This window comes from Trichomycterus rosablanca, chromosome 5, assembly GCF_030014385.1.
Source record: "Trichomycterus rosablanca isolate fTriRos1 chromosome 5, fTriRos1.hap1, whole genome shotgun sequence".
Lineage (NCBI taxonomy): Eukaryota > Metazoa > Chordata > Actinopteri > Siluriformes > Trichomycteridae > Trichomycterus > Trichomycterus rosablanca.
The window spans coordinates 34,065,595-34,077,922 of record NC_085992.1 but is presented as its reverse complement, the minus strand read 5'-3'; the positions used below and the strand labels follow the sequence as shown (position 1 = coordinate 34,077,922).

Below are 12,328 nucleotides of genomic sequence, written 5' to 3'. Positions count from 1 at the left end.
CAGGTTAAGAACCTGTTTCAGAAAGAAGTAACAGTACAGATGCTTTAGAAACTTCCATAAAAGGCTGAATATACAAATTTAAGGCATTACAAAAAAACAGGGATCTGTCGGATCTGCAAAACTAAAATCTGAACGTTATGATCGTGTGAAAATAAACATTTTTAAATGTGATCTGATTTGTATTTGATTTTGGCAGTTAACTGATAATTGAAATGCTCATGAAAACAGCACACTGATTTAAAATCAAATTCAAGCCAGTATCATGTTGATTTATTTGGTGTGTCTGAGGTGTATTTGTAAGTGCCACCAGACACACCATGATGCTGATAAAGATATTATTTGTTATGACAAGCAAGCTGAGGTTAATCACGCAGAGTATAAAACATTACGGGGCATTGCACTTAGATTTTATATACAGTGTATCACAAAAGTGAGTACACCCCTCACATTTCTGCAGATATTTAAGTATATCTTTTCATGGGACAACACTGACAAAATGACACTTTGACACAATGAAAAGTAGTCTGTGTGCAGCTTATATAACAGTGTAAATTTATTCTTCCCTCAAAATAACTCAATATACAGCCATTAATGTCTAAACCACCGGCAACAAAAGTGAGTACACCCCTAAGAGACTACACCCCTAAATGTCCAAATTGAGCACTGCTTGTCATTTTCCCTCCAAAATGTCATGTGACTCGTTAGTGTTACTAGGTCTCAGGTGTGCATAGGGAGCAGGTGTGTTCAATTTAGTAGTACAGCTCTCACACTCTCTCATACTGGTCACTGAAAGTTCCAACATGGCACCTCATGGCAAAGAACTCTCTGAGGATCTTAAAAGACGAATTGTTGCGCTACATGAAGATGGCCAAGGCTACAAGAAGATTGCCAACACCCTGAAACTGAGCTGCAGCACAGTGGCCAAGATCATCCAGCGTTTTAAAAGAGCAGGGTCCACTCAGAACAGACCTCGCGTTGGTCGTCCAAAGAAGCTGAGTGCACGTGCTTAGCGTCACATCCAACTGCTGTCTTTGAAAGATAGGCGCAGGAGTGCTGTCAGCATTGCTGCAGAGATTGAAAAGGTGGGGGGTCAGCCTGTCAGTGCTCAGACCATACGCTGCACACTACATCAAATTGGTCTGCATGGCTGTCACCCCAGAAGGAAGCCTCTTCTGAAGTCTCTACACAAGAAAGCCCGCAAACAGTTTGCTGAAGACATGTCAACAAAGGACATGGATTCCTGGAACCATGTCCTATGGTCTGATGAGACCAAGATTAATTTGTTTGGTTCAGATGGTCTCAAGCATGTGTGGTGGCAATCAGGTGAGGAGTACAAAGATAAGTGTGTCATGCCTACAGTCAAGCATGGTGGTGGGAATGCCATGGTCTGGGGCTGCATGAGTGCAGCAGGTGTTGGGGAGTTACATTTCATTGAGGGACACATGAACTCCAATATGTACTGTGAAATACTGAAGCAGAGCATGATCCCCTTCCTCCGGTAACTGGGTCGCAGGGCAGTGTTCCAGCATGATAATGACCCCAAACACACCTCTAAGACGACCACTGCTTTATTGAAGAGGCTGAGGGTAAAGGTGATGGACTGGCCAAGCATGTCTCCAGACCTAAACCCAATAGAACATCTTTGAGGCATCCTCAAGCGGAAGGTGGAGGAGCGCAAAGTCTCGAATATCCGCCAGCTCCGTGATGTCGTCATGGAGGAGTGGAAAAGCATTCCAGTGGCAACCTGTGAAGCTCTGGTAAACTCCATGCCCAGGAGAGTTAAGGCAGTTTTGGGAAATAATGGTGGCCACACAAAATATTGACACTTCAGGAACTTTCACTAAGGGGTGTACTCACTTTTGTTGCCGGTGGTTTAGACATTAATGGCTGTATATTGAGTTATTTTGAAGGAAGAATAAATTTACACTGTTATATAAGCTGCACACAGACTACTTTTCATTGTGTCAAAGTGTCATTTTGTCAGTGTTGTCCCATGAAAATATATACTTAAATATCTGCAGAAATGTGAGGGGTGTACTCACTTTTGTGATACACTGTATATATATATTTTTTATATTATTTTATATTAAAATGTTTATGTGACCCAGGGGGCCATGTGCTCCAGGTTAAGAACCCCTGTTTCAGAAAGAAGTAACAGTTCACTTGCTTTACAAACTTCCATAAAAGGCTGAATATATCAATTTAAAGCATTACAAAAAAACAGGGATCTGTCGGATCTGCAAAACTAAAATCTGAACGTTATGATCTTAAAATGATAAAAATAAACATTATTAAATGTGATCTGATTTGTATTTGAATTTAGCAGTTAACTATTTGGTGTGTCTGAGGTGTATTTGTAAGTGCCACCAGACCCACCATGCTGATAAAGATAAACAGTCAATTAAGAGAAATGAATAATTATAAAACATATTTTGTCAGCTACCAGAAAGTGAGGGGCAAGATACCAAATAAACAAAATTACTGAAACCCAGACTACCCCCCCCTTGAGAATCTGGTGAAAGCAATGGACCCTTGTTAATTTGTTATTAGAGGCAAGCTAATGTTAATTACACAGAGTATGAATCATTACGGGACATTACACTTAAATTGAAGAGGAGGGGGATTATATCCTCCAAGAAAACACAGTTTGAGGCGGTGAACCAATGAAATGATGTATTCTGATCAGAGACACACACAGAGAGAGAGGTTCCTCATTAAATCGCTCTTTAATACAGACTGCCTTGTGAGATAGACACGCTTGACTGGACATGTGTATTATTATTTAAATGCTGTGTTCAAATGCTGATTTCAAATGATGAGTTCAAATTCTGTGTTCAAATTCTGTTTTCAAATTCTGTGTTCAGACGCTGTGTTCAAATTCTGTTTTTAAGTTCTTTGTTAAAATGCTGTTTTCAAATGCTGTGTTCAAATGCTGTTTTCAAATTCTGTGTTCAAATTCTGTTTTTAAATGCTGTTTTCAAATGCTGTGTTCAAATGCTGTTTTCAAATTCTGTGTTCAAATTCTGTTTTTAAATGCTGTGTTCAAAAGCTGTGTTCAAATTCTGTTTTTAAATGCTGTGTTCAAATTCTGTTTTCAAATTCTGTGTCAAATTCTGTTTTTAAATGCTGTTTTCAAATGCTGTGTTCAAAAGCTGTGTTCAAATTCTGTTTTTAAATGCTGTGTTCAAATTCTGTTTTCAAATGCTGTGTTTAAATGCTGTGTTCAAATTCTGTTTTCAAATGCTGTGTCAAATTCTGTTTTTAAATGCTGTTTTCAAATGCTGTGTTCAAATGCTGTTTTCAAATTCTGTGTTCAAATTCTGTTTTTAAATGCTGTTTTCAAATGCTGTGTTCAAATGCTGTTTTCAAATTCTGTGTTCAAATTCTGTTTTTAAATGCTGTGTTCAAAAGCTGTATTCAAATTCTGTTTTTAAATGCTGTGTTCAAATTCTGTTTTCAAATTCTGTGTCAAAAGCTGTGTTCAAATTCTGTTTTTAAATGCTGTGTTCAAATTCTGTGTTTAAATGCTGTGTTCAAATTCTGTTTTCAAATGCTGTGTCAAATTCTGTTTTTAAATGCTGTTTTCAAATGCTGTGTTCAAAAGCTGTGTTCAAATTCTGTTTTTAAATGCTGTGTTCAAATTCTGTTTTCAATTGCTGTTTTTAAATGCTGTTTTCAAATGCTGTGTTCAAAAGCTGTGTTCAAATTCTGTTTTTAAATGCTGTGTTCAAATTCTGTTTTCAAATGCTGTGTTTAAATGCTGTGTTCAAATGCTGTTTTTAAATGCTGTTTTCAAATGCTGTGTTCAAAAGCTGTGTTCAAATTCTGTTTTTAAATGCTGTGTTCAAATGCTGTTTTCAAATGCTGTGTTTAAATGCTGTGTTCAAATTCTGTTTTCAAATGCTGTGTTTAAATGCTGTGTTCAAATTCTGTTTTCAAATGCTGTGTTCAAACACTGTGTTCAAACTCTGTTTTTAAATGCTGTGTTCAAATTCTGTGTTCAAATGCTGATTTCAAATTTTTGTTCAAATGATGTGTTTAAATTCTGTGTTCAAATGCTGTGTTCAAATTCTGTTTTCAAATGCTGTGTTTAAATGCAGTGTTCAAATTCTGTTTTCAAATGCGGTGTTCAAATTCTGTTTTCAAATGCTGTGTTTAAATGCTGTGTTCAAATTCTGTTTTCAAATGCTGTGTTCAAACACTGTGTTCAAACTCTGTTTTTAAATGCAGTGTTCAAATGCTGTGTTCAAATTCTGTCAGAACCAATAAACTTTCATACACAAATTTTTACGCAAAAAGAAATAACAGTTCAGTTGTTTTAGAAACTCAATAAAAAAAAGATTATATAAAGCAGAAGAGCATTCATTGTACTTTAACTGCTGTAATTGGTCGTTTTTTGGCAGCAAGGCATTGTGTCTATCTTATATTCATGACCTGTATTAAACTTCTCTTGGCAGAGGAACGCCTCTCAGTGTGAAGTTCCAGTCTTGGGCAACACTTAAATGCGGCCACACAGGTTAGGACTTTGTTACAGTCGATACACCTTTAATTATTATATCAGTGTGTGTGTGTCTGCAGTGTGTGTATGTTAACCTGTGTGTGTGTTAGAAAGAAAGAGAGAGGGAAATAGAGGGAAGAAAAAAAGAGAAAGGCGAATGATCTTTCTTGTGGCTGTTTGTCGGTGATGAATAGCCGTCTGTGCGCACACCCACACACACACTGATACACGCGAGGACACACACACAAAATAATGATCCTCCACCTGGTTGCCATTCTTCAGATGTGTAATGGTGTGAAAATATAAAACAAAAACAGAACTATTTAGCCCTCCGTGTGCCTGTTTACGGAGAAGCAAAGACAGGGCTTTTACGAGCAGGAAACCTCTGCCATGGTGGTCTAATGTGTGTGTGTGTGTGTGTGTGTGTGTGTGTGTATGTATGCATGAGCTAAGCAAGATAAATTCTCGCTGCCTGATGCATGTTCTGCAAAAAACAATCACAAGCCAGTCACTCAGAAAGTCAAGTGTCAGCACAACTGAAGGAGAAAAAAAATCGTAAAGCAATTATAATTGAATAAATATGATATTATGCAAGAACAGGAATAAAATAAAGTTTATGAATGTATAACAAACCGATTCTGTCCATTTTTTAACTGGGTTTTCATGCACCTTAGTAATCTGATAATGGGGAACCCTTAAGTCTTAAGGCAGGCTGCATGTCTGCTGCTGTCACAAAATCAAAACTGATATTTTTTGTTTATTAGATTAAAATAATTCACTTCACTGATAATTCCATTGCTGGGGGCGACACAGTGGCTCAGTGGGTAGCACTGTCGCCTCACAGCAAAAAGGTCCTGGGTTCGATTCCCAGGTTGAGCGGTCCGGGTCCTTTCTGTGTGAATCTGTGTGAAGTTTGCATGTTATTCCCGTGTCTGTGTGGGTTTTCTCCAGGAGCTCCGGTTTCCTCCCACAGTCCAAAAACATGCAAGTGAGGTGAATTGGAGATACAAAATTTGTCCATGTTTTTGTTTTTCAATATTTTGTTTATACATTTTCTTTTATCTCCCGACTTTAGCACATTCAATTGCCCGATTGCATTATGCTTCCTCTCCACTGATGCCAATCCCCACTCCGATTGAGGAGAACGAAACTAACACACGCCCCCTCCGACATATGTGCAGTAGCCGACTGCATCTTTTCACCTGCACTAGGCGAGTTCATATGCGGATCAGCTTTGTGTACAACCTGATCAACACACTCTTTCCCTGTTTCTGTGCAGGCGCCATCGATCAGCCAGCAGAGGTCGTAACTGCATCAGTTATGACAGAGTACCTATCTGGCTTCCCACCCTGTATGAACAACAAGCCAATCGTTGTTCATGTAGCTGCCCAGCCCAGACGGATGGCAGAGCTGAGTTTCGAACCAAGAGTTCGAAATGTCAGCTCTGGCATGCTAGTGTATATGTATTAACGCTGCGCAACCTGAGCGCCCCTGCCCATGACTGTGTTTGACATTAAAAAAACTTGAACTGATGAATCTTGTGTAACGAGTAATTACCTGTCTCATCATGAATGTAACTTAAGTGTGTAAAACATGACGTTCAAATCCTTATAATATAAAAAAATAGCTGGTGTTGTTTAGCTTTTTTCAAGGATTTGGTTCACTTTTTTAGTAAACCACAGACCTGCTACATAGTAAAATAAAAATCTGGCATCAGATTGATTTACAATAGGCCACTATTTTTTAAGGTACCATGTGGTTTGGGACGCAGCCTGACAGAAGCTCTTTTGTCTCTGAATATCCTGATTCTCATAATCCGATAAAAGCCTTCCTCTGATCGAACTAGCAAAGCTGTTTACATAAGCACTCAAATATTCAGATGACTGCAAAAATGCCAATAACTGTCAGATGTTTCCATCCCTACGCACCTTGAGCGGTTTGTGGCTGTGTGGGTCAGTCTCCTCCTCCTCCACGGTGGTGGTTTTGCGCTTGGCGGCGGTCAGGTGGTATCTCTGTATCACCAGCGCCTCCTTAAACTCCTCCTGAGTTTTACTTTCTAGCAGCTTCTGTCTGAAGGAGATGTCTGAAAACATGCTGGCGAACGTTCGGCCCAACTCCATCGCCGTCTTAGTGCTTTTCTGTGGTGGGAGAGCAGAGGAGAAAAGTGGAAGTTAAATAAAGGAACAGAGGGACAATGTTATAAAGGAATTACAGTGCAGGAGAGGAGAAAGAAAGCAGGGAGCAAGAATAAAAAAAGAGAGAATAAGAGATGAAGGTTCGAATCTTGGCTCTGCTACCGGTCGGCTGGGCGCCCTCTACCAGTCATAATCGGCTAATGCCTGCAGCAGACACAATTGGCTGGTTTAGACAAAACAGTCTGCTGGGTGGGAAAGACTGGACTAGAGGTGGGGATATCAGCGCTGTGTAAGAACCCTGGTTACCCAGGGCGTCTGTACAGAAAGGGGAGGAGCGCAGACAGCGTGACGTGGCTCTCCATAAGTGAAAACGACCTCACATGCAAATCCTTCGAAGTATTAGTGAATAAGATTAAAGAAGAAGAGCCGCTCAGGTGGCGCAGCGGTAAAAACACACGCTGTTCACCAGAGCTGAGATCTCGAATACATCGTATCGAATCTCGGCTCTGCCTGCTGGCTGAGGCTGAGCGGCCACATGAACAACGACTGGCCTGTTGTTCAGATAGGGGGCGGGATTAAGCCGGATGGGGACTCTCTCTCAGACTAGTGCAATTGCGATCTCTGCAGGCTGGTTGGTGGCGCCTGCACAGAGATGGGAAAGGAGTGCGGTAGAGGGTGTGGCTCTCTGTACACAGCGCTGTACTGCACTGCACTCGTCAAGTGTAGGTGATAAGATGGTCGATTGCTGTGCACGCGTCGGAGGGGGCGTGGAGCAGCCTCGTCCTCCCCAATCAAGAGCAGGGACCAGCATTAGTGAGAGGATGATTGACGGGCAGAAATTGGATGCGCTAAAAATGGGAGAAAAAGGGGAAAAAAATGATGGAAGAAGGGATTGGTGGACTGCGCATACGTCGGAGGGAGTGCGTGTCTGGTGAATATACACCCTCTTTGGAAGCAGTCGGGGTCCCCAGCAGCGGATTGGCAATGCTAAATTGGGAGAAAAGGGTGTAAAATGCATAAAATGATAATCAAAAAAAAAAAAAGATGAGAGATGAGGGAAAGTTTTAAAAGATTAGTAAAGACAAAAATAGGAGAAGTGAAGGACAGGATAAATGAGGCGAAATAAAAATGACAGGGAAGATTAGATGAAGAGATGTAAAAAAAGACGTAAAAACACGTAAAGATGTAAATAAAAGAAAGAAAAGAATAAATAAAGGGAAAGAGAAAAATATGAAAGAAAAAGCAGAATAAAAAAAAACACACAGGGGCAAAGATAAAAGAAATAGAAGAGGAGAAAATAAATATAAGAGGAGAGGATGAATGGAGAGGAGAAGATGAACGAAGGGCAGAACAGTATCTAGTAGGCAGATGAATTTGTTATAGAACACACTGTACATTTTTCAGCATGAATGAAAAGCTGCCGATGTTAATACTCATTATGCTAATTACATACTCCATCTCCTTCTGAATTATCAGTTGCCTGTTATATAACTAAATTAATTAAGCACAACTCAAAATATGCCAGTGCAATTACAGTTGCAATCAACCCCTATATCAAATTAGGTTTAATAGCAGAACCTACAAACTTTCAGCTGTTTGCAATAAATGGATAAAACAAGAACAATTAAATATACACTGATCAGCCAAAACATTAAAACCACCTTGTTTCTACACTCACTGTCCATTATATCAGCTCCACTTACCATATAGAAGCACTTTGTAGTTCAACAATTACTGACTGTAGTCTATATGTTTCTCTACATACTGTTTTAGCCTGCTTTCACCCTGTTCTTCAATGGTCAGGACCCCCACAGAGCCACCACAGAGTAGGTATTATTTAGGTGGTGGATCATTCTCAGCACTGCAGTGACACTGACATGGTGGTGGTGTGTTAGTGTGTGTTGTGCTGGTATGAGTGGATCAGACACAGCAGCGCTGCTGAAATTTTTAAATATCGTGTCCATTCACTGTCCACTCTATTAGACACTTCTACCTAGTTGGTCCACCTTGTAGATGTAAAGTCAGAGACGATCGCTTCATCAGTGGTCACAGGACGCTGCCCACGGGGCACTGTTGGCTGGATATTTTTGGTTGGTGGACTATTCTCTAATACCTGCTCTGTAGTGGTCCTCGGAGAGTCCTGACCATTGACGAACAGCAAGAAACAAAGCATGCAGAGAAACAGATGGACTACAGTCAGTAATTGTAGAACTACAAAGTGCTTCTATATGGTAAGTGGAGCTGATAAAATGGATAGTGAGTGTAGAAACAAGGAGGTGGTTTTAATGATATGGCTGATGGGTGTATAAAACAAGTGGTTTCTTTAAATTCAACACAAAACACCACTTGTAATGACTACTGCAGTCTCAGAATTATTCAACCCCTTCATAACTACTTGTTAAGACCTCCTGTAGACGTGATACATAGCCAGACACCGGATTCTGACAGCGTTCATGACAAATCTTAGCCCTTTCCTCATGGGAAACGACCTCCAGTTCACTAATTATTCAAGCACAGTTCACCGTGTTTAAATAATTCCTGTAATTGAACAGTTTTTGCGCCAGTGAGTCAGTATTTTAGTGGCTTTGGCAGCGTACGAGCAGCACAAACGTGTAATTTAATTCCTCGGGATTACACATACAGATGAGTACATTAAGGTTTTAAGTTGTATAATGTTTGTTTGGATAAAACACGCTCAATGCGCAGAGAGACGGCGCTGTAAAAGCAAGCGACATTGCTTTTACTGAAATGACTAATCGAGCACCCAAACATGACCCGGAGAGTGCACGGCATTTGTGGCGGACGTAAGAGGGTAGAGAGGCTAAGGTGATTACAATACTAGATCTAAACACAAGCTAACACAATGATTTACGGTTGGAGTATAGTCCCCGAGAGCAAAGTGAGAGAAGTACTGTGATTGAGAAATGCAGGGCTCTCAAAGCTTTTATGGAGACACAGCGGGAGGTCTGAGAGGTCAGCGAATGTAAGTGTTAGTGTGAGGGCATGCATTTACAGTATGTGGCCAAAAATATGTGAACACCTCCTAATTACACGACACTACACGACTTTCAAGGTCTTCATATTGCTGTACAGTTCACACCACACGAATTTATCTCTAGTAATTGGGAGTCTTTTAATGCCTAGTTCACACTACACGATTTTTGCCCTGAATTTCGCGTGCTGACAGGTTGTCGCTAGATGTGGCAGCTTTGAAGGCAAATCGGGGCTCGAAAACCGGCTCTTGTTTGCTATGTGTGAACTGTTTAACAACTTGATTCGGGAAGAGGGGGTGAAAATGGGTGTGGCAGGGGCATAATATACAGTGCCTATAGAAAGTCTTCATACCCTATCGAAATCCTTGCCTTTTGTCACATTATACCCTGAAAATTAAAAGAAATTATGTCTATTTTTTCCAGCTGTATTTACACATTATAACCCTCTTCATCAAAGTGAAAATTACACTTTAAAAAAATCTGATAAATTATTATAATTTAATTAGTAAAATACCTGGTTTGGATAAGTAACCAGCCCCTTAGAGTGAACATTATAAACTTGCTCAGGTACAACCAATCACCTTCCAGATCACACACCAGGCTAATTGGCCCACACCTGACATCAATTGTACTGGTTTTGCTTACTTCAGAATAAAACCAGCTGTTCCTTGACAACTCCACTACTAGTAGTGCATGGTAACACCTTGGTTGGAAAGGTGCTTTCAAAAGAGCTCCGTGATAGAGTTGTGGAAAGGCAGAAGTTGGGAGAAGGATACAAAAAGATTTCAGCAGCTTTAACTATCCCTCTGAGTACTGTTCAGAGCATTATCAAGAAGTGGAAAGTGTATGGCACCACCAACGCCTTGCCAAGATCGGGCCGTCCCTCCAAACTGGATGACCGAGCCAGGAGGACATTGATCAGGGAAGCTACCAAGAGGCCAATGGCAACTTTGAAGGACCTACAAGGCTGTATGGCTGAGGTTGGTCGGCCTGTGCATGTGACAACAATCTCACACGCTTTACACAAAACTGGCCTGTATGGCAGGGTGGCAAGAAAGAAGCCGCTTTGCCAAAAAACACTTGGAAGATTTTAATGACATGTGGCAAAAGGTTTTATGGTCAGATGAGACCAAGATTGAACTTTTTGGACTGAACTCCAAGCGGTATGTTTGGCAAAAAACAAACACCGCACACCACCAACAATACACCATACCTACTGTGAAGCACGGTGGTGGCAACATTATGTTATGGGGGTGTTTCTCTTCAGCAGGAACTGGGCAATTGGTCAGGATTGAAGGGAAAATGGATTCTTCCAAGTACATCCAAATTCTTGAGGAACACATGCAGCCCTCTGCTAGACAGCTGAAGATAGGAGATTCATCGTCCAGCACGACAATGACCCTAAACACACTGGCAAAAAAACAAAGCAGTGGCTTAAGGATAGGAAGGTAAATGTCCTTCAGTGGCCAAGTCAGAGCCCTGACCTAAATCCGATAGAAAATCTGTGGATGGACTTGAAGAGAGCAGTGCATTGCCGGTCCCCACGAAATTTGACTGAACTCGAACAATTCTGCAAGGAAGAATGGGCAAATATTCCCCAATCCAGATGCGCAAAGCTGGTAGGGACATATCCAAACAGACTCATGGCTGTAATTAAAGCAAAAGGTGGGGACATCAGGGGACTGATTACTTTTCTAACCCTGCTATTCTACTTTTTCAATTTTTTATTAATTTTCAGAACCGTTTCATTTTTTCTCATTGCTTGAATGTTGTAAGGCAAAATATGGAAATAAAGCTGGAGAAAGATTTCTTTGTTGTGAGTTTTGATTTCAGGCTGTAAGACTAAAAAGTAACTGTTTCAAAGGGGTATGAAGACTTTCTATAGGCACTGTAGTTTCTATTAGAATAGTTTGGCATACACACAAGCTTTACAGTATTTGTGACCTTATCGTCCATGCCAAACCATAATACCAACGTTGCATTGCAAATAAATAAAATATTTGACTTCCAACTCTCTCTGCAGAACAGAACAAACAATCCCTGCTGGTAATGTAGCCAAATCCACATCTTCCTCATTCCTCTTTGATTTTACACTGCATATCAGCGGACAAACAACTTGGATCGCTCGATTCATTCTGACATGCATTTTTGGACATGGTATCTTTATACCCATCGCCACTTCTTGCGTGTGTTTTCGTGACAAAACGTAGTTTGGGAGACCAGATAGACTCGTCTGAGATTCCTCATGGTGATAGATTGTGTAGTGTGAAAACCACGACGACTTAAAAGATACTGATTACAAGATTACAAGTTGTGTAGTGTGAACTGAGCATTAGCAGTTGTGGTTTTCACACTACACTACTGATAGAGGTTCACACTACACAATCTATCAGCAGGAGAAAAAGCAGATGAGTCTGTCTGGTCTCCCAAACTAGCTTTGTCACGAAAACACCAATGAGAAGTGACAAGGGGCTTATGGATACCGTGTCCAAAAATGCATGTCAGCAAGAAGCAAGCGATCAAAGTTGTTCGTGCACTGAGTACAAGCAAGGACGAAAAAGTAAAGAATCTGGCTTAAGGAGTGGATTTGGCTACACGGCCAGCAGGGATCTGTTCTGCAGTCTGTTCTGCAGAGCGAGTTGAAGATAAATAAATATTATTGCAATGTTGTTATTAGGGTTTGGTCTGAACGATAAGGTCAC

At 40.6% G+C, this 12,328-nt stretch overlaps 1 protein-coding gene across 4 annotated transcripts in view; it reads right to left on the bottom strand.

The window, feature by feature from the left end:
- The window catches only part of slc4a11 (solute carrier family 4 member 11), a 141,649-nt gene that overhangs the window by 26,391 nt on the left and 102,930 nt on the right, over nt 1-12,328 (bottom strand). For all 4 annotated transcript variants that reach the window (XM_062995081.1, XM_062995082.1, XM_062995084.1 and 1 more), the window contains exon 8: nt 6,427-6,636. In XM_062995081.1, the coding sequence (XP_062851151.1) occupies nt 6,427-6,636 (210 nt within the window). The remainder of the gene's footprint in view (nt 1-6,426; nt 6,637-12,328) is intronic.